Source organism: Lissotriton helveticus, chromosome 12 (genome assembly GCF_964261635.1).
Source record: "Lissotriton helveticus chromosome 12, aLisHel1.1, whole genome shotgun sequence".
NCBI classification, from domain to species: Eukaryota; Metazoa; Chordata; class Amphibia; order Caudata; family Salamandridae; genus Lissotriton; species Lissotriton helveticus.
Window position 1 is genome coordinate 873,669,785 of NC_136073.1, and position 26,159 is coordinate 873,695,943.

General features: G+C 49.4%; 1 protein-coding gene across 2 annotated transcripts in view; it reads left to right on the forward strand.

Moving 5' to 3' along the window:
- EPS15L1 (epidermal growth factor receptor pathway substrate 15 like 1) overlaps positions 1-26,159 on the forward strand; it is a 284,608-nt gene that overhangs the window by 140,534 nt on the left and 117,915 nt on the right. For both annotated transcript variants that reach the window (XM_078671329.1, XM_078671330.1), the window contains one exon: positions 3,102-3,234. In XM_078671329.1, coding sequence (XP_078527455.1) covers positions 3,102-3,234 — 133 coding nt within the window. The remainder of the gene's footprint in view (positions 1-3,101; positions 3,235-26,159) is intronic.

Sequence of the window (26,159 nt, forward strand, 5' to 3'; positions counted from 1 at the left end):
AGGATCCTCTGCTTCTGCCCACTCACCTTTCCACCATTCTCTGTTACCTTGATGTGGGGGTCTCCTCCCAGGCGCCGATGCAGGGCTGCGACCCTCTGCTACAGGTCTCTCTGTGTCTGGCCCTCCCAGGTGGCGACTGGGTCCGCTCCCGGACCCTTCCCTCTGGACAATCATTCTGTAAATGTAATGCTTGGATGGCTGGTCTCTCCGCCACAGCCCCTTCACAGGCTCACCATCTTCCGCTACCTCAGGGAGGTTTCTCCTCCCTGGGACCAATGCAGGGCAGCGACCCGTCACTGCGGGCCTCGCTGTCGTCTGGTCTTTTGGGTGGCGACTGGGTTTGCTACCGGTTCTCTGGCATTGGCTTTAGCCCACTTGCAAGCCCGCCGTCCTCCGCTACCTCCGGAAAAGGACTCCTTCCTGCCTCTGATGCTAGACCGCGGCCCGCCGACGCAGGTCTCGCTGCCGCCAGGCCCTCCAGATGGCGACTGGGTCTGCTCCCAGACTTTTGCCCAGCCTGTCGTCTATGTGGACACCCCGAGGATCCCAGGTGTTACGGGTCGGGCGGATTTTAGGGTCGGATATCTTAGGGTATGGGAAAGCTGCGGCGGAGCTTCTCTAGTGCACAGCCATTTTGGCTGGAGCCAAGCCATGCCCCCCTCTCAAATAGTTTTTAAGAAAAGTAACCAGGGTGAACTCTACCTCAGGAGTTTCAATCACCTCGTTGGGGAGATCCGGGCTGCGGCATTTCGTCCAAAGTCGCACCCGGACGTCCTTGCTGAAACCCTGGCGAATATGGGACTGGGCATAGTCCACCTCTCCTTGCAGGGGAAGCCAGGAGGTGAAGAAAAGCAGAAAAGTCTCTGTCAGCTAAAACTTCAGTCCTTTTGGATGTTTCGGGGACTCTTTGACGCGTTCTGCGCTTACAATTGCTGGGGACAGGCATGCCCAGAGCTATCCGAATTAGATGAGTTTGTAATCTGTGCCAGGAAAGAGGCCCCATCAGGCGGAGCCCTGTACGCATGATCTCCCAGTAGGGAATCCGCAAGCTTCTCAAAAGCAGCAGAATGGAGGGGAGGGGGGCAGGATTCCAACCTTGATGGCTAGCATAGCCACGGAGATGCCGAGTTATAGGGCCTAGAGCCCCCACTAGGGCTTTCTTTACTGACTGCTGTTCACCAGCATCCAACGCTTCCACTAAATACCGTTCCAAGGACCGTTGAAGGGTCATCATTCTATTGATCCATCTCACCTTCATAAGGAGGATCCTACATTTCAGGCTGCAAGCAGACAAGTGTGCACTTCAGGAAGAAAAATGTATAGCTTTTTAAAAGAAGAGTTTCAGGGGGGAGTGCACCCCAAGGATCTCTGGGCACCATGCAGGCAGTAACAATCACAAAATGTGGATGGAGCAGCCTGCAGCACTCAAGGCGGTAGAAGCCTTAAAAAAATTCAGCCCCCTTGAGTAAATGTGACGAGGGATTAAATTGCCTCGTGAGGTTTAATGCGCAGCCTACGCTTTCTAATTAGCCTCTCTACAGTGAGCCGGCCGCATGGGGAAGAAAACGCACCTGTGTTCAATATGCCCGTGAATTATATGAAGAGGACTGTGGCTAAATCAGCCCGTGCGTCCTCCCTCCCACTCCACTAGAGAGATGCGCAGGGCCATGCCGTGTGGTCGGGAGGCCGGATCGCTCCCTTGCAGGAAACTCGATAGACGAGCAATCCCAGCATGTAGCTCAAATAAGAAAAGCAGCAGCAAACAGCACAGTCAACTGCAACTTAACAGGCACTCACCCACGGTCTAATACAGTGCAATATGTAAACAACCTTATTTAAAACCCATCGAATATATGACCAACATATTGAGAAAGAGATTGAAACACTTAACTGGCTGCGATCGAGCGAAGAAAGAGATGGCGTTCTGGAGTTATATAGGGCTGTGGGCTCTATGATTGCTGCGTGTGACAGTGGATACTCTTGAGAAATGTAGTGTTTTAAGTTTTGACTTTTGATTGGCTGCTGGAAAATGAAACCATCGAAAAAGAAGCATAATCCGCGCCTCTGGCCCTGACAGAATTGGTTCTGAAGTCCCTGCAGGCTTACCATGTGCAGTATGCACTGACGCATGTGGAGAACAACAACATTTATTAAAGGTCTCAAAAGGAAATTGTAATATTGTATCAGACGTAATCCTACCCATTAAGGACATCTTGAGCAGTAATAAGAACTCTATTGTTTGCCATCTTGCTACTGTGAATTTAAAAAAGTAAGTAACGGCCACATTGGACTGCGTGGGTGCCTGCTTGGGTGACGCATGCATGTGCATACGTCATTACGTAGAGCCACTGTAGCTTCACAACTACTAAGAAACACAAGGGCAACCCAGTATGCTATAAAGGAACTTCAGTAAACGGATGTAACAAAAAAATGGTTAAGTAAAGATTAATTCTTGAGCATTTATTTAGTTTAATAATTCATTAAAAATATTAATTTGGTAATCATTAGACCGAATGAAAATTAAAGTATAAGGCCATAGTCAACAACTATATCTTTATGATGCATGCTCTTGTACAAATCTTCTCGCCTTTTTATTTGTTATTTTTTTGGATGCTGAACAGTATTGTCAAAATGCATCATTCACAAAGCCAATAAGACTGCATTGGCATTTAAATGGTGTCATCGGTTGGTTTTGCTACTTCTTGTTTGCTTTTGGCTTTTCTTCTCATATAATCTATTTATGGAATAAGGCAATTGCGTAAGTCGTGGTGCTTGAATATTGAAATAAAGGGTAAGAGCATGGATTGGGTTACTTCCTCTGTCCATTAAATTAAGAATGTAATTCAACCCCAGTGAGAGCACAGGTATAGTCGCCCTCCACTGCACAGCACGGAGCGCGGGGAGGGGTGGGATAACACGTGTCATAGCAGAGTTTTAGTCTTTTCTGCTGTTACTGCAGTGATTCCATACATGAAGGTTTAGCAGTTTATTGATAATATGTTGCCAAGCCCTGGGCTCCTCTGACACATGCTTTCCCTCCCATGTTTAATCTGTAGCCTCAGTTTTGAAGTATGTCTTTATTCATCTCGGTCTGTCTTTAGCCACCTGCTTCCGACCCTTTTGCCTCCTCCTTTGCTGGCCCTGGATTTACAGAGGATCCCTTCAGGAGCAAGCAGGACACCCCAGCCCTTCCACCCAAGAAGAACGTGCCTCCGCGACCAAAGCCACCAAGTGGTAAGTGTTTCATTTAACTGCACAAATGGTGACAGCGATGCAAGTTCTCCAGCGTGGGATCCTTTGCAATTTCAAATGGTTAGGATCTCTCTCTGCTGCTGGGGGGAGCAATCAGCGGGGCAGGATTTTAACAGCATGTGAATCTGAAAGGATAACATACCGGAAAGGTAGTGTTTTAGTAAGTACATTTTCTTCCTTCAGTTGTTTGCACCCCACCCCACCCAGTGCTGCAGATATTGTGCTCTGCTCTCATTCCTTAGAAACATTTATAGGTGACACATATTGTGGTGCTCTTCTGTACTGTCCAAGTTATTGGGTAGAAAAAGGGTACATAATGTTTTGATGATCCATTCTTCGATTACGTCTCAGAAGGTTGTTTCCTGAATTTGAAGTCCTGTGACTTAATTTGTACACTCAATTGCACCAGAATATTAGTACTAGTATTTTACGGCAGTCCGAATGTATGCTGTAGTCCCTGCAGCTCTCATGGTGGTGCAACCCAGTAACAGATGGAACATCTTGAAATGGCCAGCCTTTTGAGAAAAGGGCTACTTGAGCACTTTTGCCTGAATGATGCATTACCCCCAATGCCTCCTCTTACGTATCTGGTAGAACTCATAACACATCCTGTTGGCAAAAGAGAACCAATGCTTTTTTAGTTTATTGATATTTTCTTAATACATGGAGGATACCATCAAACTTCTTATTAGTTGACGGAAATCTTTTTTTCTTACCGTATAGTTATACATGCCATTCCGTACAGAGCAGTCTAACAAATACATTATTTGGATACATACTGAACAGTTTAACATGCAGAGTACTAAGTACCAGACACAAATAGGGGCTTTCTGATTCCTGGACTGCCTCTTTGTGCCCTTGTTCAGGGCTCATACACACCACAGACTTCCTGTCGCAGGCATCAGTTACCTTTTAGTCTTTGATGTGATCCACAATAGTGTCTACTTCTCAAGCAGCGTTTCACAGTAAGGTTCTACGAATTAAAAGGTGTCAATTCAAAGATGTACCAGTCACCGCCCATAATTAGTCTGCCACAGCAGATGCAATCTGAGACTCTAAGGTCTGCCTTCCTGCCTGCAATGATATCAGATGAGCACTTTTGAGTACACAACGACAAAGCAGGATGTGTAACCCGAGGTTTGTAGCTAATCTTTTTGCTGACCATCTGTCCTCCGTGTTTTTGCAGTCACATAATGTATGTATGTATGCGTACCACCGAAGCAGCCACAGCTTTCTACCCATCTAGAGCAAATACAAGTGCCCTTGGTCGATAGCCTCGAACCGCTAGGGGTTTTGGGTACAGGTAAGTATAAGTTAAAACCAACTTGTGTACCAGCAGTGACCTCATATTAATTTCAAATTTAGCGCATGATCGGTCTTCGTGGGTCATTCTACCACAGGTTTCGCTACTGGTGCTCAACTATAGGAACAATTTTCCTGCAAAGTGTCTCTTAAGAGACATTTGGTATGACTGTAACCAGCAGCCCACTCCAAGTAGGCTGAACAAGAGACATTTATTTTTTATTTTATTTATAAAGTTTTGTATATCGCGGACATGACCCTAGTGGGTATCAGAGCGCTTCACATGAAGGGAAGGTAGGGTATCAAATTGGACTAGCAAAACTAGTCACATATATAAATGACAGACATAACATTGAGAATAAAGAGCGCATTAAGCTTGATCTCTAAAAGTAGACTGAAATGAAGAGGTCAGGCATCATAAAAGAGTAGCTAGTATGGCTAAATTTAATAAACATAAGGGTGTTTTCTTGGGACAAAAACGTGTTGTTCAGACACTCTTTACCAGCAACATGACAATCCCCTGAGTTCCCATCTTTTGCCATTGATCGGGTTGTAGGCAACCATACAAAACTCTTGCATCATTCAGAAATGTTGTTTCTAACTCCATGGAATGGTCACATTTGATTCAAACTTCTTCATTTGACATTGTGTTTATTTCTTCCCTTATGGATGCAAAGAACTAAATGTACTGTTGTTGTCCGGTGCTCTCCAAAATAGCCCACATTCAGAGATCTTATTTTGGAGTCTAGTTACAATACTAGGACATTGCTGTCCTCCAGTGGCAACAGCCACAAATGCAGACAAGGACTCCAGGTATCTTTGTGTGAGATTCTCTGCTGTGGTGTAGAACCCGGATCTCTAATAATGTGATTATTATCAAGCCAAAGAGTGAGGAAACGGCCGCCACATCAAACAAGGCGATGTGTGATGTGTTAGTTTAAAAGGTTGTCTTAGAACATTTTGTGGCCTGAGCATGTGTCTTTGAAAGATTTACTTTCTCAAAAGGTGTGGACAGTGCCCTTGAGGTGGTATGCCTTCTAAATGCCTAAAGTTGCAAGCACATGGAATTGAACAAATGCTTCTTAGGTGTTACCGGTATCAGTGTATACTAATCGTTGTAGTGCTGTGAGTTTGGAACCAACTGAAAGACAGACCGATGTCAAGAACTGGCATGTGTAAGTATATTTGATAATGTGAGCTTTGATGCTATGTTGTAGTCTGTGTTTAGGCATTAAATATCTTGCGCTGTGTGGTAGCTCTGAAAGTCAGGCCACAGAATTAACAGGTTTCTCCTGTTTTATTGTGCTCCAGCTAACTGAATGTGTGTGCAAAATTGCCACATATCTTCTCTTTCATTTTACTTCCACTACAAGGGGGATTTTGCATGTTATTGCTGAATAGTAGAGGTGCTGGGGCTAGTGTGTTCTACCTGCTGAACATGTACAGTTCTGCGCTGATTGAGATGACATGTAACAAAGGGCGAATGTTTCAGCCCCTCTTATTGCGGGCATTGCTTTAGCTTGTTGTTGCAAACTCCGTTGTCGAGCGAGTGAAATTCCCATTTGTTCCATAGACTTTTTAAGAGAAAAGGTTTAAAAACCCTTATAATGACCTCAGGACAGAGAGACAACTGTTGATGGACACATGCTGTTCTTGGGACATCGAATGGAAGGCCTTCTGGCTTACATGTATGATGGGGGTGTATAACATGTCCCAGCTGGCGAAGTTCCTGAAGGAATTCTTCCACTGTAAATGTAGTGCAGGAAAGAACAGCTGCCCAGAGCATATCACTCCGGAGCAAAGGCCAGATTGAAGCAAGGGCCATAAATGTTTTCTTTTATGGCCAATAAATGAGATGATCGGCAGTAGGAGCGAATGTCTATCAGCCTATAGTCGTTGTTGTAAGGGAATTTCAAACATTTGGCCATAGTGAGAGGGGGGACTCCACTCGCCCATGGAAAGGACCTAAGAAGAGCCTTAATTTTCTTTAATAAAGATTTGAGGGGTGTGGACGGGGTGAGAGGAAAGTGTATACAATCTGCAGATTCAAGAACATCTTCAAGATTGCTGCTCGTAAAGCAAGATCATCTTTGTGATTGCTGCTCGCCCGGTGAGTGACAGAGAAAGAACAGATCCAAAGTAGAGAAAATGTATTTGCCCTGCATTGTAGCAAGATTTTGGTCCCCAACTGCCCCCCTTTTTTCCCATCCCCCTCCACCCCCAAAGCATTTGAATCTAGTTGCCTCAGCTTATAGCTCAGGAGCCCACATAGCCTTGTCATCAGCCATTAACCGACTGAAAGCATAATTGATTCGTACCAGTTAGTTTTTAAGCCAGTGACCTGCTCAAACCGGTCGAGGATTTCCATGAGTTGGGGACCTGAGTAACAAAGCTGATCTTAGAAGACTAAATGGGTGCAGTTATACATACTCCTCTATTCCAGTAGACCGGTGGAATCCCTGAATTGTGTCTTTTGTACCCAGCCACTGGTCCAATAGCTTAGTTGCAGTGGCGATACGTAGACGGGATAGTGGTCTTCATGAAATGTACCCCTTCCAACCAGAAATGTCACCACTAGTATCCTCTTTCCTTGGACCTGCCTGTCTTTCGTGTCTACAGTATGCAGGCATATGACTGGAATCACAGGCCGCAGGCCAAGATCGAAGGGGCTGTGAACAAGTAATTCCACACTACCGAATCCTACACTTTCAACATTTACTAGTAAGATGGATAGTAGACTGGTTGTCAGTGCAGGAGCATTATTGCGGGTCTAAGGTTATGCCTTAGAAACCTTCTGGGCATAAAACTATGTTCGAGGCATATGAGCTGCAGATTACACACTGTGCATTGATCGCCACCTAGTGTTGGGCCCAGATGTTTGCAGTTTGTTTTTGTCCTGAAATGTTCTAAGTCACGAGATAGGTGACTCCTCCTTTGGACCACATTGCGCATGGGCATCGGCTCCATCCTTAGATTGTTTTTTTCCGCCACCGGGCTCGGATGTGTTTCCTGCGCTCCGTGTTGGAACCGATTTTCCTTCGGCGCGCAATCCTCACCTACTCCGACGGTATTGTTTCGAACGCGTTTCCAATCAACGCTACTCCTCAACTCCGAAGTCTTCGATTCTGGTCATCGGCGAGGCCTTCAGGCCTACCCAGGCCTCATCTTCCAGCTCATGGAAAGGACGCCATTTAAAAGATTCCCTCAGTGTGGGTCGAAGTTTCCCCACACTGATCTCCATGAGGTGTGCAACCTTTGCTTCTCACCGGAGCACGAGGCCAGAGACTGTTCGGCGTCTGCCTCTTTCCACTCCAAAAAGACAATTCGGGACCGACGAGCTCGAAGAACAATGGCTCGCTTGTCAGCTTCCGAAGACTCAGACGTCGAAGACATCACTCCAGCGCAACGGGTCGTAAGTAAGAAAGCCGACCCCAACCCTTCCTCGACACCCTCTAATAAGGCTTCGGTCACACCCTCAGCTTCGGGCCCGGGTGCACACCGAGATACTGCTTCCCACGCCCCGCCTTCGGGCTCGGCAAAGAATCCTACTAAGCCTACAGACGGCTCGGGCTCGAGTCAGCCTATTTCCGGCGTTGATCCTATACCGACACCGAAGAAGAAGCCATCTTCCTCAACCACGCCGGCTCCTTTCACACCCAAGCACCCGGCGCCGAAGACTGGCACCGGCTCATCGACATCGAAACCGCACTCGGAGCTGACTAAATAACTGCCTAAAGGTTCCGACTCACATGCTTCGGAACCGAAAAAACAACCGGAACCGAAAAAACATGTTCCTGTTAAAGACATTCAAAAGCTCACAGCTCCAAGCTGAAAGACCCTAAACCAGCTGCCAAGCCGGCGCCGAAAAAACCTTCGGAATCGAAACCTTTGACACCAAAGGAACTACCTTCCTCAGAAGAACTTTTTACACCAGATCTCACTCAAAAAACTCTTGTAAGGGATCCTAAAACTGGCCAACTAACTCTTAGTTCCAAGAAGAGACTACTAGAGGCGCCTGCAACTCCTCCTCACCCAAAGAAGAAGAGAGACATTGCAACTTCTCCATTAAGGGTTCCTTCTCCACCACTTCCCCTTAATATTCCTCCTCCTAAAACTCCTCCACCACATCATTCACTTACACCATCCACTGACCCAGATGATATTGTAGATACAGACTCTGATGACATAGGTGGGGGTGCACATAACACAGCAGGGACAAATAGTCCCCCCCCCCCCCCCCAGTCACCTAATCCATGGGATGATTATAACACCCCTGATGTTCCTTATGCCCCTCAAGGCGATGTATATCCTTCCAGGCCCTCCCCACCAGAAGACACTATAGGTTTTAACCTATTAGTCCAGAGAGCGGCCCAATACCATGGGTTGACTTACACACAGATGCTGTGGAGGAAGATTTCTTATTGGACACTTTTGACACTACACAAAGGTCCACTGCCACTTTACCAATGCTTAAAGGAGTCATTAAGCATGCAACAGAGGTGTTTAAAGATCCTGTCAGGGCTTGGGTCCTCAACCCTCACATTGAGAAGAAATACAAAGCCTCCCCTACGGATCCAGTTTACATTAGAGGTCCAGCACCACTAGATTCCTTAGTAGTATCTAATGCACGTAAACGTGCTAATTCACAGACATCAGGTGAGGCCTCACCACCAGATAAGGAATCTAAACTCCTTGACGCCTCTGGTAAGCGTACAGCTTCACAAGCAGCTAACATATGGCGCATCGCCAATACTCGAGCACTATTGGCAAGATACGACAGGGCACATTATGATGAACTAGAATCTATCATGCAGCATCTCCCTGATAAATACAAAAATAGGGCCAACAAACACATACAGGAAGGTAAAAATATCACCAACACTTCCATTCGTTGTGCCCTAGATGCCGCAGATACTGCCTCAAGGGCAATCAATACCAGCGTCCTTCTCCGTAGGCATGCCTGGCTACATATTTCAGGTTTTAAACCTGAAGTGCAAAATTCCATCCTCAATCAGCCATTTGATGAGCAACACCTATTTGGCCCTAATGTCGATGTATCTTTAGAGAAAATGAAAAAAGACACCAACACAGCTAAATCTATGGGAGCCCTGCAACTACAGGCTCCCAGACGTTGTTTTAGTCGCTCATCATATAGAGGTAACACAAGAGGCTACTCCTCCGACAGCCCCTCCATTTCCTATAAGGCACCTAGCCAATCTACATTCATTGGGGTAACAACAACAAAGGCAGAGGCAAAACCAACAACTCCCGCTCTGCCTCCACCCCTACCCAATGACTTTCCTCCACTTCTCCCCCACCATTCCACTCCTGTGGGGGGGAAGACTACAACAATTCCTTCCTTCCTGGATCAACATCACATCAGATAGGTGGGTGCCACAAATTATTCAGTCAGGTTACTGTCTAGAACTAACATCTACCTGTCCCAAACATACCAACCAAACAGCGCCCAATATCACAAGAACATCTAACACTGCTAAAGCAAGAAGTGATATCTTTGCTGGAAAAAAAGTGCAATAGAACCAGTTCCTCTGCACCAACAAAACAAAGGAGTCTACTCCCTATACTTTCTTATCCCAAAGAAGGACGGTTCTCTAAGGCCTATTCTAGACCTCAGACCTCTAAACATATACATACAGTCAGACCATTTTCACATGGTCACACCCCAGCAAGTCCTTCCCCTTTTGTTACAAGACGACTTCCTGGCTACTCTAGATCTCAAAGAAGCATACTTCCACATTCCCATTCACAAAGCTCACAGGAAGTATCTCAGGTTTGTGATAGACTGGCAGCACTATCAATTCAAAGTACTCCAATTCGGAGTCACAACAGCACCAAGAGTATTCACCAAGTGCTTAGCAGTAGTGGCAGCACACTTATGAAGACAGCACATCCACGTCTTCCCATACCTCGACGACTGGCTCATAAAAGCCAGCTCACACAATCAGTGTGGAACACACGCATGCCACTATCCAACTGCTTCACGACTTGGAGTTCACAATAAACCACACCAAGTCCCATCTGCAACCATCAAAAGTACAACATTACCTCGGTGCCTCAATAAATACCTCCAAAGCGCTAGCTTATCCCATTCCAGTAAGGATAGCCAGCATGCAAGCTCTTATCACAAGGTTTCAGCCACAACACTCCCTGCCAGCACGAGTGTTCATGCAGCTCATAGGGATGATGGCCTCTTGCATCTTTATAGTGCCCCATGCAAGACTGCAAATGCGTCCTCTTCAAGAATGTTTATCATGTCAATGGATCCAGGCTCAAGGCCAATTAACAGACCTAGTGTTGGTAGATGGTCGAACTCATCGCTCTCTGCAGTGCTGGAACACCAAAAACCTTTCCAAAGGGCGACCGTTCCTAGAGCCAGTTCCTCTGATAGTCTTGACAGCGGACGCATCGCTCTCCGGCTGGGGAGCCCACCTACTGCACCACACCATGCAAGGCAGGTGGACAACGCAACAAAAGTTACTCCATATCAATCACCTGGAGTTACTAGCCATATTCCTAGCACTGAAAGCCAGGGACAGACTAATTTGCATATAGCCAGGTTCTGAGCTGGGATGGGGCAGTGAGATAAATAACGGTGATGGATCAAGCCCTGATCTTTGGACTGGGTAAGAGTGGTCTGCTTAATTCAGACACTCTGTTCATCACCACCCCCTTTTCTGTATCGTTTTTGGCCACTATAGGTGTGGCAGGGTATACTCAGACATGAGTCCCTTTCTCACTGCTCCATCAGGATTCAAGCAAGCCGGGCCGAAGAGGCTGAAATGCCAGAAACCGGTCCCCGGTAGCTTGTCTCCTTTCTGGTGAAGAATTGGCTTGGTAGTTTGGTCTGCCCTGTTCCCATGATGCACTGGGCCAGGGACAGACTAATTTGCATATAGCCAGGTTCTGAGCTGGGATGGGGCAGTGAGATAAATAACGGTGATGGATCAAGCCCTGATCTTTGGACTGGGTAAGAGTGGTCTGCTTAATTCAGACACTCTGTTCATCACCACCCCCTTTTCTGTATCGTTTTTGGCCACTATAGGTGTGGCAGGGTATACTCAGACATGAGTCCCTTTCTCACTGCTCCATCAGGATTCAAGCAAGCCGGGCCGAAGAGGCTGAAATGCCAGAAACCGGTCCCCGGTAGCTTGTCTCCTTTCTGGTGAAGAATTGGCTTGGTAGTTTGGTCTGCCCTGTTCCCATGATGCACTGGGCCAGGGACAGACTAATTTGCATATAGCCAGGTTCTGAGCTGGGATGGGGCAGTGAGATAAATAACGGTGATGGATCAAGCCCTGATCTTTGGACTGGGTAAGAGTGGTCTGCTTAATTCAGACACTCTGTTCATCACCACCCCCTTTTCTGTATCGTTTTTGGCCACTATAGGTGTGGCAGGGTATACTCAGACATGAGTCCCTTTCTCACTGCTCCATCAGGATTCAAGCAAGCCGGGCCGAAGAGGCTGAAATGCCAGAAACCGGTCCCCGGTAGCTTGTCTCCTTTCTGGTGAAGAATTGGCTTGGTAGTTTGGTCTGCCCTGTTCCCATGATGCACTGGGCCAGGGACAGACTAATTTGCATATAGCCAGGTTCTGAGCTGGGATGGGGCAGTGAGATAAATAACGGTGATGGATCAAGCCCTGATCTTTGGACTGGGTAAGAGTGGTCTGCTTAATTCAGACACTCTGTTCATCACCACCCCCTTTTCTGTAGCAGTAGTGGCAGCACACTTATGAAGACAGCACATCCACGTCTTCCCATACCTCGACGACTGGCTCATAAAAGCCAGCTCACACAATCAGTGTGGAACACACGCATGCCACTATCCAACTGCTTCACGACTTGGAGTTCACAATAAACCACACCAAGTCCCATCTGCAACCATCAAAAGTACAACATTACCTCGGTGCCTCAATAAATACCTCCAAAGCGCTAGCTTATCCCATTCCAGTAAGGATAGCCAGCATGCAAGCTCTTATCACAAGGTTTCAGCCACAACACTCCCTGCCAGCACGAGTGTTCATGCAGCTCATAGGGATGATGGCCTCTTGCATCTTTATAGTGCCCCATGCAAGACTGCAAATGCGTCCTCTTCAAGAATGTTTATCATGTCAATGGATCCAGGCTCAAGGCCAATTAACAGACCTAGTGTTGGTAGATGGTCGAACTCATCGCTCTCTGCAGTGCTGGAACACCAAAAACCTTTCCAAAGGGCGACCGTTCCTAGAGCCAGTTCCTCTGATAGTCTTGACAGCGGACGCATCGCTCTCCGGCTGGGGAGCCCACCTACTGCACCACACCATGCAAGGCAGGTGGACAACGCAACAAAAGTTACTCCATATCAATCACCTGGAGTTACTAGCCATATTCCTAGCACTGAAAGCTTTCCAAAAGCAAATCTCAAACAAAGCTGTGTTAGTCCGCACGGACAACATGACAGCCATGTATTACATACAGAAGCAGGGCGGAACACACTCCCTGCAACTCTCTCAACTAGCACAGAACATATAGCGGTGGCCTAAACCTCAAAACATATTCCTGCTAGCCCAGCATGTTCCAGGAGTACAAAATACCATAGCAGATCTGTTAAGTCGTCAAATACAACAGATCCACAAGTGGGAACTTCATCCGCAGGTTTTTCAACCAATCTTTCAGGTGTGGGGACAACCTCAGATAGACCTCTTTGCCACCCACAAAAAAACGCCAAATGCCCAAGCTTCGCCGCCAGATATCCACACCCAATGTCCAAAGGCAATGCGATATAGAGAAACTGGTCCGGCAGATTTGCGGACGCTTTTCCACCTCTACCACTCATGCCACTAGTAGTACGCAAACTACAGCAGCATTCTCTAACCCTCATCCTAGTTGCTCCAACGTGGGCCAGACAGCCGTTGTACACCACCCTGCTACAACTGTCTGTAATACCACACCAAAAACTATACCCATCTCCACACCTTTTAACACAGAACCGTGGAGAGATCAGGCACCCAGACCCATCGCAGCTCAACCTTGCGATCTGGCTCCTGAAGTCCTAGAGTTCGGATATCTTAACCTTCCTCCAGACTGCATGAATTTTATAAAAGAAGCTAGACGTCCAACTACTAGAGCATGCTATGCAGCTAAATGGAAACGCTTTGTAATATATTGTCACACCAACAATATTAATCCCCTAGACGTGTCTATTCAACACATCATAGGATACTTACTGCACCTCCAAAGATGTAACTTAGCCTACATATCTATTAGACTACATCTTGCAGCCATAGCAGCATATCTTCAAAACAGACAGCATCCATCTCTGTTCAGAGTGCCTGCTATTAAAGCTTTTATGGAAGGCTTAAAAAGAATAATTCCTCCCAGAGTACCACCCTCACCAGTGTGGAATTTAAACATTGTTCTTACTCGACTAATGGGACCTCCCTTCGAACCATTACATAAATGTGAACTACAATTCTTAACATGGAAAGTTGCGTTCCTAGTGGCTATTACTTCGTTACAAAGAGTTAGTGAATTACAAGCTCTAACCATTCAAGAACGCTTTTTGCAAATACATCACAATAAGGTTGTTCTCCGTACCAATCCAAAATTTCTTCCCAAAGTCGTATCTCCCTTCCACCTCAATCAATCCGTGGAACTGCCAGTTTTCTTCTCGCAGCCACAAACAGTAGCAGAAAGAGCTCTTCATACACTAGAGGTCAAAAGAGCTTTGCTATACTACATAGAGAGAACACAACCTTTTCGTAAGACCAAGCAACTCTTTGTGTCTTTCTCACCACCACACAAAGGCAACCCCATTTCAAAATCTGGGTTAGCTAGATGGATTGTCAAATGCTTACAGATTTGCTACCACAAAGCTAAACGTACGTTATCTGTTCCTCCTAAAGCCCACTCTACAAGGAAAATAGGGGCTTCAATGGCATTTTTAGGGAACATTCCCCTAGATGACATCTGCAGAGCAGCTACATGGTCTACACCGCACACATTCACAAAACACTATTGTGTAGATGTGCAAACCAAACAACAAGCTAATGTGGGCTAGGCTGTTCTCAAAACACTATTTCAAACTACTGCAACAGATAGGGGTGGTTGCTACTAAGAGTGGGTACTGCTATATAATCTATGCACAGTGTGTAATCTGCAGCTCATATGCCTCGAACGGAAAATGCTACTTACCAGTATGCATCTGTTCTTGGCATGTAGAGCTGCAGTTACACACGCCCACCCGCCTCCCCGGCTACCCTTGTCTGTTCCAGTATTATCTTAATAAGATACAGCTTACAAGGACATCCTTCTTTTTCTTGCAAAGCTCCATCATTTCCCTAATGGCGAAAAACAATCTAAGGATGGAGTCGATGCCCATGCGCAATGTGGTCCAAAGGAGGAGTCATCTATTTCGTGTCTTCCAAAGAACCTTTCAGGACAAAAACAATCTGCAAACATCCGGGCCTGTTAGAATTGGGGGTCTCTGGTTGGCGCAAGTATGCACTTGTGACAAGCAGGGACCCTCTCCTCTAAGTCAGGGCGAAGGATGACCCCTTAGAATTACCCTTGCTCACCCTCTAGGTGCGTGGCGTGAGCAGCCAAGGCTATTCTTCAGGCGTTATTCAGTTAAGCATTTGTAATCACACACACAGTAAAATGTACCAATCCCCCCACAAATGGACACCAGGCTGTAAATATATAAAAAATACGCTTCTTTATGTAAAAATATATATATGTATCTCAAGCAGACTTATCACAAGACCAATAACGCTTTTAGGATGCCAACAGGTTGTAAATAGGCAATTTTCTTCTTAGTTGCAGTTCAAAATGTGGTTGTTCTCAAGTTCAATAGTTTTCTTCGTGTTCTCTCACTCTAACTGGAGTCTCTCCTCAAGTTCAGCGAGATTTGGACCCACCCCGGGCCTTCGGCGTGCCTTGCAGCACCTCTCCTGCCTTCTGCGGTGAAATTGATGCAGACCCTATCGCGGCTCACGCATCGGGCGTGAGCACGCCTGTGCCGGGACCGGCTCTTCCCCTCGGCTCGGGGACAGAGTCAGTTGCGGGCCGGCTCGGCGGTGCGGGAGGGCTCTGGGGACAGCGCGGCAGGCAGGGTAAGCTCGGGGTCCCTAACGGGGAGTGCAGACGGAGCGCACAGCTCTCACTCACCCGGGGGGACTCCGAAGACACGCAGACTTCTTTTCTCGGCTCTCAGTCAGGAAGCGGCTTGATGACGGGGAAAGAATAAGTTGCGGGCCCCGAGCCCGGTGATGATTAGATGAACACTTCTTCTTTTACTTCGGCGAGGGTCGGCACAGGCTTGTGCGACTCCGGCGATTGGGGGCACTCTTGGATCTTGACGCCAGCGGGCGTGTGCAGTCAGGCAGGCGCGGCCCGCGACCCTTGGCACGACGGTGCAGGGGTCTCCTCAGCGGGGGCGGCGCGGCCTGACGAGCCTCTGGGATCACAAAGCGGGGTCACAGGGCACGGCCTGTGCAGCTGTCGACCCGGCGTGGATCGCGATCAGCAGAGGTAATTCCGGCGGGAGGGGGGAGAGCGCTTCAGGCCGCTCCAGTAGCAGGCAAGGGGCAGAGGAGCAGGAAGCCTAGCCTGGGGGCAGAGAGCGACTCCGGTCGGAGCGAGGCTCTCACAGGACAAAGGCAGGCAAGCTCCCGAGTGCCACAGCCCTAGGAGGGGCGATGAGGGGCGCAGTCTGGCTCCGGCGGGATACATACACGGCTCGAATGTCAGGACGAGCAAGAGCACCAAGGACCCACTAGTCCTGGCGTCCAGATCAGGGGGCAAGCTCAATCAAGCCCTTGGAGAATGTTTAAAGCACAAAGCAGCAAAGTCTTTTCTCATCAAGTCTTTTCCTCTCCTTTCTCAGCAAGGCAAGCAGCAGGCCAGTCCTTCCAGCGTCTCTTCCCCTTCTAGTCGGGCAGAGGTCCTTCGTGGTAAAACAGGATTCTCATTTACAAGGAGCAGGGCTCCTACTTTTATACAGAGTTTCTTTTGTTCTTACAGGCCAGGGGGGCCTTTGCATAACTGCTCTCAGCCTCTGAGCATTTGTTGGGGGTACTTCTGGCTTCTGCTTTCAGTGTGTGGGCAGGCACATCAGACGCTCCCCAGGGGGGCGGAGCCAGCATTGTGGGGACAGGGGCAGCCAGGAGTACTTTGTTGACAGTGCTTCGCCCTTCCTGGGCCAGGTGCAGGCTGAGTCATCAGTCGCTCCCCAGGGGGGCGGAGCCAGCATTGTGGTGGCAGAGCACAGCCTGATGAAGAGTCCAGGGAAACTCCTACCTCCCACTAAGGTGTAATCCTTACATTCACCACCTGTCATCCCCCCAGCCCTGTCACTCACACAACCCAGACAGTCAGATACACATCCAAGCAGAGGCGGGCTGAAATGGTTAGGCAAGCAAATGCTAACTTTCTAAAAGTAGCATTTGCAAACACAGGATATTAAAATAAACTTTACTAAAAGAAGTATTCTATTATTCTGAGTTCAGGCATACTAAACATTATTTTCTACCATGTTCCCTGAGCCTGCTGGGATTATAGAGTGTAATAATTCCAGCAGCCCATCTGGCCTAAAGGGAACAGGTAGCCTTACAATAGTGAAAAACAAATTTGGCAGTAATTCACTATTAGGACATGCCACACTCAGCAGAGCATGTCCTACCTTATACTTACAATGCACCCTGCCCTTGGGCCTACCATAGGGGTGACTAATATGAAGTTAAGGGAAGGTTTAGGGGCTGGCAAGTGTGTGCACTTGCCCAGCCAGCATGACAGTACCAGACTGCACGCAGGTTCTGCAATGGCAGACCCTAGACATATTTTAAAAGGCTGCTTCTGTGGGTGGCGCAACCAGCGCTGCAGGCCCACTAGCAGTATTGGTATTTACAAGCCCTGGCACTCCTGGTGCACTTTACTGGGGACTGACAGTAAATCCAATGTACCAATCATGGACATCAATCACATATACACTTTACAGTAGGGTGCACTTGCACTGCGGCACGGGTTGGCCGTGGCGCAGTGCCCTGAGCAGCGGACACCAGCAAAAACATCTGAGGCACAACAGCAAAAAGTGGAAGGGAAACTCACGCCAAGGTGCCAGGTCTAACATGTCCCCTCCAGCTGAAATGTGGGGAGAACTACCCTTCCCCAGGGAGTTCCTCATCACTAAGGCGGAAAAACCTGAACAGACCGTCAGCGTTGGCGTGATCTGTGCCAGGGCGATGTTCCACCGTGAAGTCCATACCCTGTAGGGAGATGGACCACCTCAACAGTTTTGGGTTTTCACCCCTCATCTGCATCAACCATCTGAGGGGCCTGTGGTCTGTCTGAACCCGGAAGTGAGACCCAAACAAGTAGGGTCTTAGCTTCTTCAGCGCCCAGACCACAGCAAATGCTTCACGCTCTATTGCACTCCACCTACTCCCCCGTGGAAGTAGCCTCCTACTGATGAAGGCTACAGGTTGGTCCCAGCCCTCCTCAGTCATCTGTGAGAGAACAGCCCCTACACCATGCTCTGAAGCGTCGGTTTGCACTATGAATTCCTTGGAGAAATCAGGAGCCAGAAGCACGGGCGCCGTGCACATGGCAGTCTTCAGGATGTCAAAAGCCTTCTGACAGGTGTCAGTCCAAATCACATTCCTGGGCTGCTTCTTAGAAGTCAGCTCTGTCAAGGGGGTCACAATAGTGCCATAGCCCTTGACAAACCTCCTGTAGTACCCAGTGAGCCCCAGGAAGGCTCTCACTGCAGTCTGGGTCTTGGGGGGGTTCCCAAGCCAGGAGGGTCTCAATTTTGGGTTGCAAGGGTGCCACCTTGCCACTCCCCACTTGGTGTCCCAAGTACACCACCGAACCCTGCCCAATCTGGCACTTGCTTGCCTTGATTGTGAGGCCTGCCTTGCGCAGGGCCGTCAACACTTCCCAGAGGTGTCGCAGATGTTCTGGCCAGGTACCACTGAACACTGCGATGTCATCCAGGTAGGCGGCACTGAACTCATCCAGCCCAGCCAACACCTGGTTGACCAACCTCTGAAAGGTGGCAGGGGCATTCTTCATTCCAAATGGCATAACCCGGAACTGGAAATGCCCATCTGGTGTAGAGAATGCTGACCTCTCTTTTGCCCCATCGGTCAAGGCGATCTGCCAGTACCCAGACGTTAAATCAAACGTGCTGAGGAACCGGGCAGCCCCTAGCCGATCAATGAGCTCATCAGCTCTGGGGATAGGGTGCGCGTCAGTCTTGGTGACTGAATTGAGTCCTCTGTAGTCCACACAGAACCGGAGTTCAGGTGTGGCTCCCTGCGCGGCAGCCTTTGGGACCAAGACCACGGGGCTGGACCAAGGACTGCTGGAGAACTCAACCACCCTAAGAGCAAGCATCTTGGAGACCTCCTCCTTGATGCAGGCCCTGACCCTGTCAGTCACTCTGTAAGCCTTATGCTTTACAGGTAAGCTGTCTCCTGTGTCCACATCATGGACGCACCAATCTGTGACACCAGGAACCAGGGAGAACAGGTCTGGAAACTGCCCCAGCAATTGGCGGCAGTCTTCCTGTTGCTCAGGCGTCAGGGTGGGTGAGAGGTTAACTCCATCCACTGACCCATCTTTCTCAGAGGCTACTAAGAGGTCAGGTAGAGGCTCAGACTCCTTCTCCATTCCATCATCAGTTGCCAACAACATGCCCACTTCGGACCTTTGCAAGTGGGGCTTCAGGCGGTTAACATGTAGGACCCTCAAAGGGTTCCTGGGAGACTGCATGTCCACCAAGTAGGTTACTGGACTCTTGCGCTCCACAACCTCAAATGGACCTGTCCACTTATCCTGAAGTGCACAAGGCTCCACTGGGGCCAAGACCCACACCTGTTGTCCAGGCTGAAGCTCTACCAGAGTGGCATTCTGGTCGTACCACCGCTTCATCTCTTCCTGGCTGGCTTTCCAGATTTGCCTCAGCAAGTTGTCTGAACCGCCTGGTCTGGTTTCTGAAGGCCAGCATGTAACTGTATACATTCTGGGGAGGTTTCCTGGGAGATTGCTCCCAGCCTTCCTTTACCAAACTCAGAGGTCCTCTCACTGGGTGACCATACAGCTGTTCAAAGGGACTGAACCCTAGGGACTTCTGTGGCACCTCACGGTATGCAAAGAGAAGGCATGGCAAGAGGACGTCCCACTTAAGCCTCATTGGACCTTCCAGGCCCATGATCATGCCTTTCAGGGTTCGGTTGAATCTCTCAACCAACCCATTTCCTTGGGGATGGTAAGGGGTGGTGAACTTGTAGGTTACACCACACTCTTGCCAAAGGGACTTCATATATTTGGATATGAAGTTGGTCCCCCTGTCACTCACCACCTCTAGAGGGAATCGCACTCGTGAGAAAATTCCCATCAGTGCACGTCCCACCACGGGGGCCGTCACTGTCCTCAGAGGGATGGCTTCAGGGTACCGGGTGGCATGGTCCACCAAGACCAGGATGAACCTGTTGCCCATGGCTGTCTTGGGGTCCAGAGGCCCAACAATGTCAATACCCACTCGTTGGAATGGAGTACTGACCACTGGGAAGGGCTGCAGAGGAGCCTTGTGCTTCCCTCCGCTCTTACCACTTGCCTGGCAAGTCTGACAGGTTCTACAATGAGCATCTGAGCTCTTGTGCATTTGGGGCCAGTAGAAGTGGGTGACAAGCCTGTCATAGGTCTTGTCCATCCCCAAATGTCCTGCTAACGGCACATCATGAGCCAGTCCCAGTAGGAAGGCTCTGAACTTCTGGGCTACCACCAGCACACGGGCTGACCCAGGTTCAGCAGCCTTAGGCTCTGAATACAGGAGGTCATTCTCCCAGTACACATAATGTGTCTTGGCCTGAACACCATTGGCCTGGTCTGCAGCCTGCTGCCGCATACCCACGAGAGAAGGGCATTCTTTCTGCTCCCTGCAGAATTCCTCCCTGGAGGGGCCTCCTTCTTGCTGCCAATGGGTCAGCTCAGGCAGGTCCCCCAGTTCAGCAATTTGTTCCCCTGTAGGCTCCAGGGCATCCCCCTCAAGGTCTGCTTCCTCCTGGACCGTGGGAACTTCAGGGGCCGGTTTCCCGCGCCCCCTGCGCCTTCTCTCTAAGGCCGGTTCCTGGGCCTCTCCTTCAGGCCCCAGGATCTCTTGAGCACCCCTACTGGCTGCCATTGACCGGGTGGTCACGCACGCCCAGTCAAGCAGACCCACCATCTTCAGGTGAGTCGTTTTCTCCACCTTTTCCCAAGGGGAGTCCTCCAAGTCATTCCCTAGCAAACAGTCCACAGGCATGGTTTTCCTCACGCAGACCTGCAGAGTACCAGAGACCCCCCCCCACTTGAAGGGAACTTGAGCCATCGGACACTGACTCTCTGAATTGTCAGCGTTGACAACCCTACAGTAGGCATGGGGTACAACCTGCTCTTGAGACACCAGGTGCTGCCTCACTGCAGTCACACTGGCTCCTCTATCTCTAAGAGCCTAAGCTTTCCTACCATTGATGGTCACCACCTGCCCATATTTCTTAGTGTTAGAGGGCAGGTAGTTTGTAGGGACCATCTCACTGTCTCCTAGTGAGACTAGTGTCATCTGAACAGGATCTCCACCCCCTGGGACCATTACTTCTTCTCCTAAGTGAACACTAGTCACTTGCCGGGGTGGAGCACCAGTGGGTGCTGGTTTACCAAACAGGCGACACTTGGGGTCACTGGCTATGTGCCCCGGGTCACCACATCTGAAACAATTGAAGGGCCCCTTTGGAACAGGCCCCATTCTGCTTTGGGGGTGGGGGTGGCTGAGAACCTCGCTGCTGGTTCCCTTGGGGATTACTTTGGGGGCCTTTAGGGAACCCTTTCTGTTTACCCCTGTCCCCCCCACTCTTCTGCTGGGGACCCTGCCCACCCTTGGCGGAGTCTCCCACTGGACCCTTGTGGACCCTGGTGCTGAGCCAGCGGTCCGCCTCCTCAGCAAGCTTCCTCGGGTTGGACAGCTTGCTGTCAATCAGGTGCTGGCGTAGCTCAGGAAAACAGTTTTCAGACAAGTGCTCCCATGCAATTAAATCAAAGAGACTTTGAAAATCATTCACCTTGTTACCCTTCACCCAACCATCCAGGGCTCTGCAAAAAAAGGTCACATATTCCACATATGTACTCCCAGGACGCTTCGCACACCCCCTGAACCTCTGTCTATGCATTTCAGGGGTAAGCCCATACCTGGTCATTAAGGCCTCTTTCATGCGGGGATAGGAACTCTGTTCTTCAGTGTCAAATCTAGCAGGGTGTCCCGCCCTTCGCTAAGGAACCTCCCCCACAACCCCGCTCCCCAATCCTTGTCAGGGACCCGGTGGGAGGACATGGCTACCTCATATGCCCTATACCACTGTCCTATGTCATCCCCTCTAAAGAACTCCTTAACTACATCTTTGGGGATGTACACCCTGGACTCTACCTGCACCGGCGTTGTGCTGCCACCAGAAGGAGTTGTTCCCAAACCTCTCAGCTCCAACTCCTTCAATCTCAGGACATGCTCATTTTGGCGTTGCTGCGCCTCCATGGCCAATCTTTGCTTGTCCATCTCCATTTGTCCAGCTAACTTTGCCATCTCCATTGCATGCGCCCTGTCTGCTGCCCTCTCTGCCAGCTCCTCTGGAGACAGGCCTCTGTTGGGCTCCACAGCGCCATCTGGTGGTATGATATCCACCGGAGTCTGGGGATCTCTTGACTCCTTCCAGGCTCTCGGCGCCTTGATGTAGTGGGCTTTCTTTTTGCACCCAGTGTGGGCAGCTCTGAACTTTATACAGAAGGCTTTCAATTCCTCTACTCTGTAGCCCTCCAGACCTCCTTGTTCCCAGTCTACATCTTCAATTCCGGAAATCACAGAGGGTGCCCTTCCAGCAGGGAGTGAGCCAGGCATGGCTTCAACAATGGCAGATGTCCCAGCAAAATTAAAAAAATGGAAACCTGTGGCTGCAATATAGGTCTGCTTTCACTATGTGGTGATCAGTAATTTACTGTATGTCAACTACAAATGCTAATTCGCAAATCCTCACTGCTGCGTCCAATGTTAGAATTGGGGGTCTCTGGTTGGCGCAAGTATGCACTTGTGACAAGCAGGGACCCTCTCCTCTAAGTCAGGGCGAAGGATGACCCCTTAGAATTACCCTTGCTCACCCTCTAGGTGCGTGGCGTGAGCAGCCAAGGCTATTCTTCAGGCGTTATTCAGTTAAGCATTTGTAATCACACACACAGTAAAATGTACCAATCCCCCCACAAATGGACACCAGGCTGTAAATATATAAAAAATACGCTTCTTTATGTAAAAATATATATATGTATCTCAGCAGACTTATCACAAGACCAATAACGCTTTTAGGATGCCAACAGGTTGTAAATAGGCTCAAGTTCAATAGTTTTCTTCGTGTTCTCTCACTCTAACTGGAGTCTCTCCTCAAGTTCAGCGAGATTTGGACCCACCCCGGGCCTTCGGCGTGCCTTGCAGCGCCTCTCCTGCCTTCTGCGGTGAAATTGATGCAGACCCTATCGCGGCTCACGCATCGGGCGTGAGCACGCCTGTGCCGGGACTGGCTCTTCCCCTCGGCTCGGGGACAGAGTCAGTTGCGGGCCGGCTCGGCGGTGCGGGAGGGCTCTGGGGACAGCGCGGCAGGCAGGGTAAGCTCGGGGTCCCTAACTGGGAGTGCAGACGGAGCGCACAGCTCTCACTCACCCGGGGGGACTCCGAGGACACGCAGACTTCTTTTCTCGGCTCTCAGTCAGGAAGCGGCTTGATGACGGGGAAAGAATAAGTTGCGGGCCCCGAGCCCGGTGATGATTAGATGAACACTTCTTCTTTTACTTCGGCGAGGGTCGGCACAGGCTTGTGCGACTCCGGCGATTGGGGGCACTCTTGGATCTTGACGCCAGTGGGCGTGTGCAGTCAGGCAGGCGCGGCCCGCGACCCTTGGCACGACGGTGCAGGGGTCTCCTCAGCGGGGGCGGCGCGGCCTGACGAGCCTCTGGGATCACAAAGCGGGGTCACGGCACGGCCTGTGCAGCTGTCGACCCGGTGTGGATCGCGATAAGCAGAGGGAATTCCGGCGGGAGGGGGGAGAGCGCTTCAGCGCGCTCCAGTAGCAGGCAAGGGGCAGAGGAGCAGGAAACCTAGCCTGGGGGCAGAGAGCGACTCCGGTCGGAGCGAGGCTCTCACAGGACAAAGGCAGGCAAGCTCCCGAGTGCCACAGCCCTAGGAGGGGCGATGAGGGGCGCAGTCTGGCTCCGGCGGGCTGCACACACGGCTCGAATGTCAGGACGAGCAAGAGCACCAAGGACCCATTAGTCCTGGGGTCCAGATCAGGGGGCAAGCTCAATCAAGCCCTTGGAGAATGTTTAAAGCACAAAGCAGCAAAGTCTTTTCTCATCAAGTCTTTTCCTCTCCTTTCTCAGCAAGGCAAGCAGCAGGCCAGTCCTTCCAGCGTCTCTTCTCCTTCTAGTCGGGCAGAGGTCCTTCGTGGTAAAACAGGATTCTCATTTACAAGGAGCAGGGCTCCTACTTTTATACAGAGTTTCTTTTGTTCTTACAGGCCAGGGGGGCCTTTGCATAACTGCTCTCAGCCTCTGAGCACTTGTTGGGGGTACTTCTGGCTTCTGCTTTCAGTGTGTGGGCAGGCACATCAGACGCTCCCCAGGGGGGCGGAGCCAGCATTGTGGGGACAGGGGAAGCCAGGAGTACTTTGTTGACAGTGCTTCGCCCTTCCTGGGCCAGGTACAGGCTGAGTCATCAGTCGCTCCCCAGGGGGGCGGAGACAGCATTGTGGTGGCAGAGCACAGCCTGATGAAGAGTCCAGGGAAACTCCTACCTCCCACTAAGGTGTAATCCTTGCATTCACCACCTGTCATCCCCCAGCCCTGTCACTCACACAACCCAGACAGTCAGATACACATCCAAGCAGAGTCAGGCTGAAATGGTTAGGCAAGCAAATGCGAACTTTCTAAAAGTAGCATTTGCAAACACAGGATATTAAAATAAACTTTACTAAAAGAAGTATTCTATTATTCTGAGTTCAGGCATACAAAACATTATTTTCTACCATGTTCCCTGAGCCTGCTGGGATTATAGAGTGTAATAATTCCAGCAGCCCATCTGGCCTAAAGGGAACAGGTAGCCTTACAATAGTGAAAAACGAATTTGGCAGTAATTCACTATTAGGACATGCCACACTCATCAGAGCATGTCCTACCTTATACTTACAATGCACCCTGCCCTTGGGCCTACCATAGGGGTGACTAATATGAAGTTAAGGGAAGGTTTAGGGGCTGGCAAGTGTGTGCACTTGCCCAGCCAGCATGACAGTACCAGACTGCACGCAGGTTCTGCAATGGCAGACCCTAGACATATTTTAAAAGGCTGCTTCTGTGGGTGGCGCAACCAGCGCTGCAGGCCCACTAGCAGTATTGGTATTTACAAGCCCTGGCACTCCTGGTGCACTTTACTGGGGACTGACAGTAAATCCAATGTACCAATCATGGACATCAATCACATATACACTTTACAGTAGGGAGCACTTGCACTGCGGCACGGGTTGGCCGTGGCGCAGTGCCCTGAGCAGCTGACGCCAGCAAAAACATCTGAGTCACAACAGCAAAAAGTGGAAGGGAAACTCACGGCAAGGTGCCAGGTCTAACAGGGCCCAACACTAGGTGGCGATCTATGCACAGTGTGTAACTCTGCAGCTCTACATGCCAAGAACAGATGCATACTGGTAAGTAGCATTTTCCTTTCTTCTGCATATATATGTGAGTGAATGCAAGGAAGTTACCGGGTGGCTAACACCTTGGCTAGAATCTTCATTTAAGTATTAATGAGGGGGATGACCATAGAAGGTTCATGCGATTGAGGGGACGACCCTCTACTGTGCCAGAAACTACAATTTATTTGCCCTGGGTGTTCTACCGTATTTGCTGGATCAACGAAAGGGATCTTTCGAAACTGATGGCAATAGCTTGAAAACCACTTGGAAATCCTTTCTGGAAACCCACATGCAGGACATTAGCAAAAGCTCTATCTGTAGCTGAGTTCCCTGTAGAAGGCATATACTGGGTGATTAATGCTGGCGACCTTCACTACCACCTTCCCTTCTTCAGCTTATCATTGAGTCCATATACATTCCAAGATAGGACCCTCTGGGCAATTTAGGTGAAAGAAAGCCTAATGAGGCCGTCTCCGCAGGAGACAACAGGCGACGAGATATGACTGTATCAAGCAAATGGCCATTCTCCCTATGCCATACGATGACCTGGATCTTTCACCCTTTAATATCAGAGAGTCATTTTTATTTTTTATTTTTTTATTGATTTAAATCACAGACATACAGTATAAATTTGGACGACATAGTACAATCTCTTAGACACAAGATCCTACACAAAACCATTAATCACAAGTGCCCCCTACATTTCTTCCTCATGTCTCCCCTGTCGACGCATCTCCATTTCAACAGTTGGTGACACACAAAGGTCTCCCCTGTATTTGTTCCACTTTGACCATTTCATGTCCCACTTCTTGGGGCATCCCCGACCCTTGTATACCTCTGTCTCCGCCAG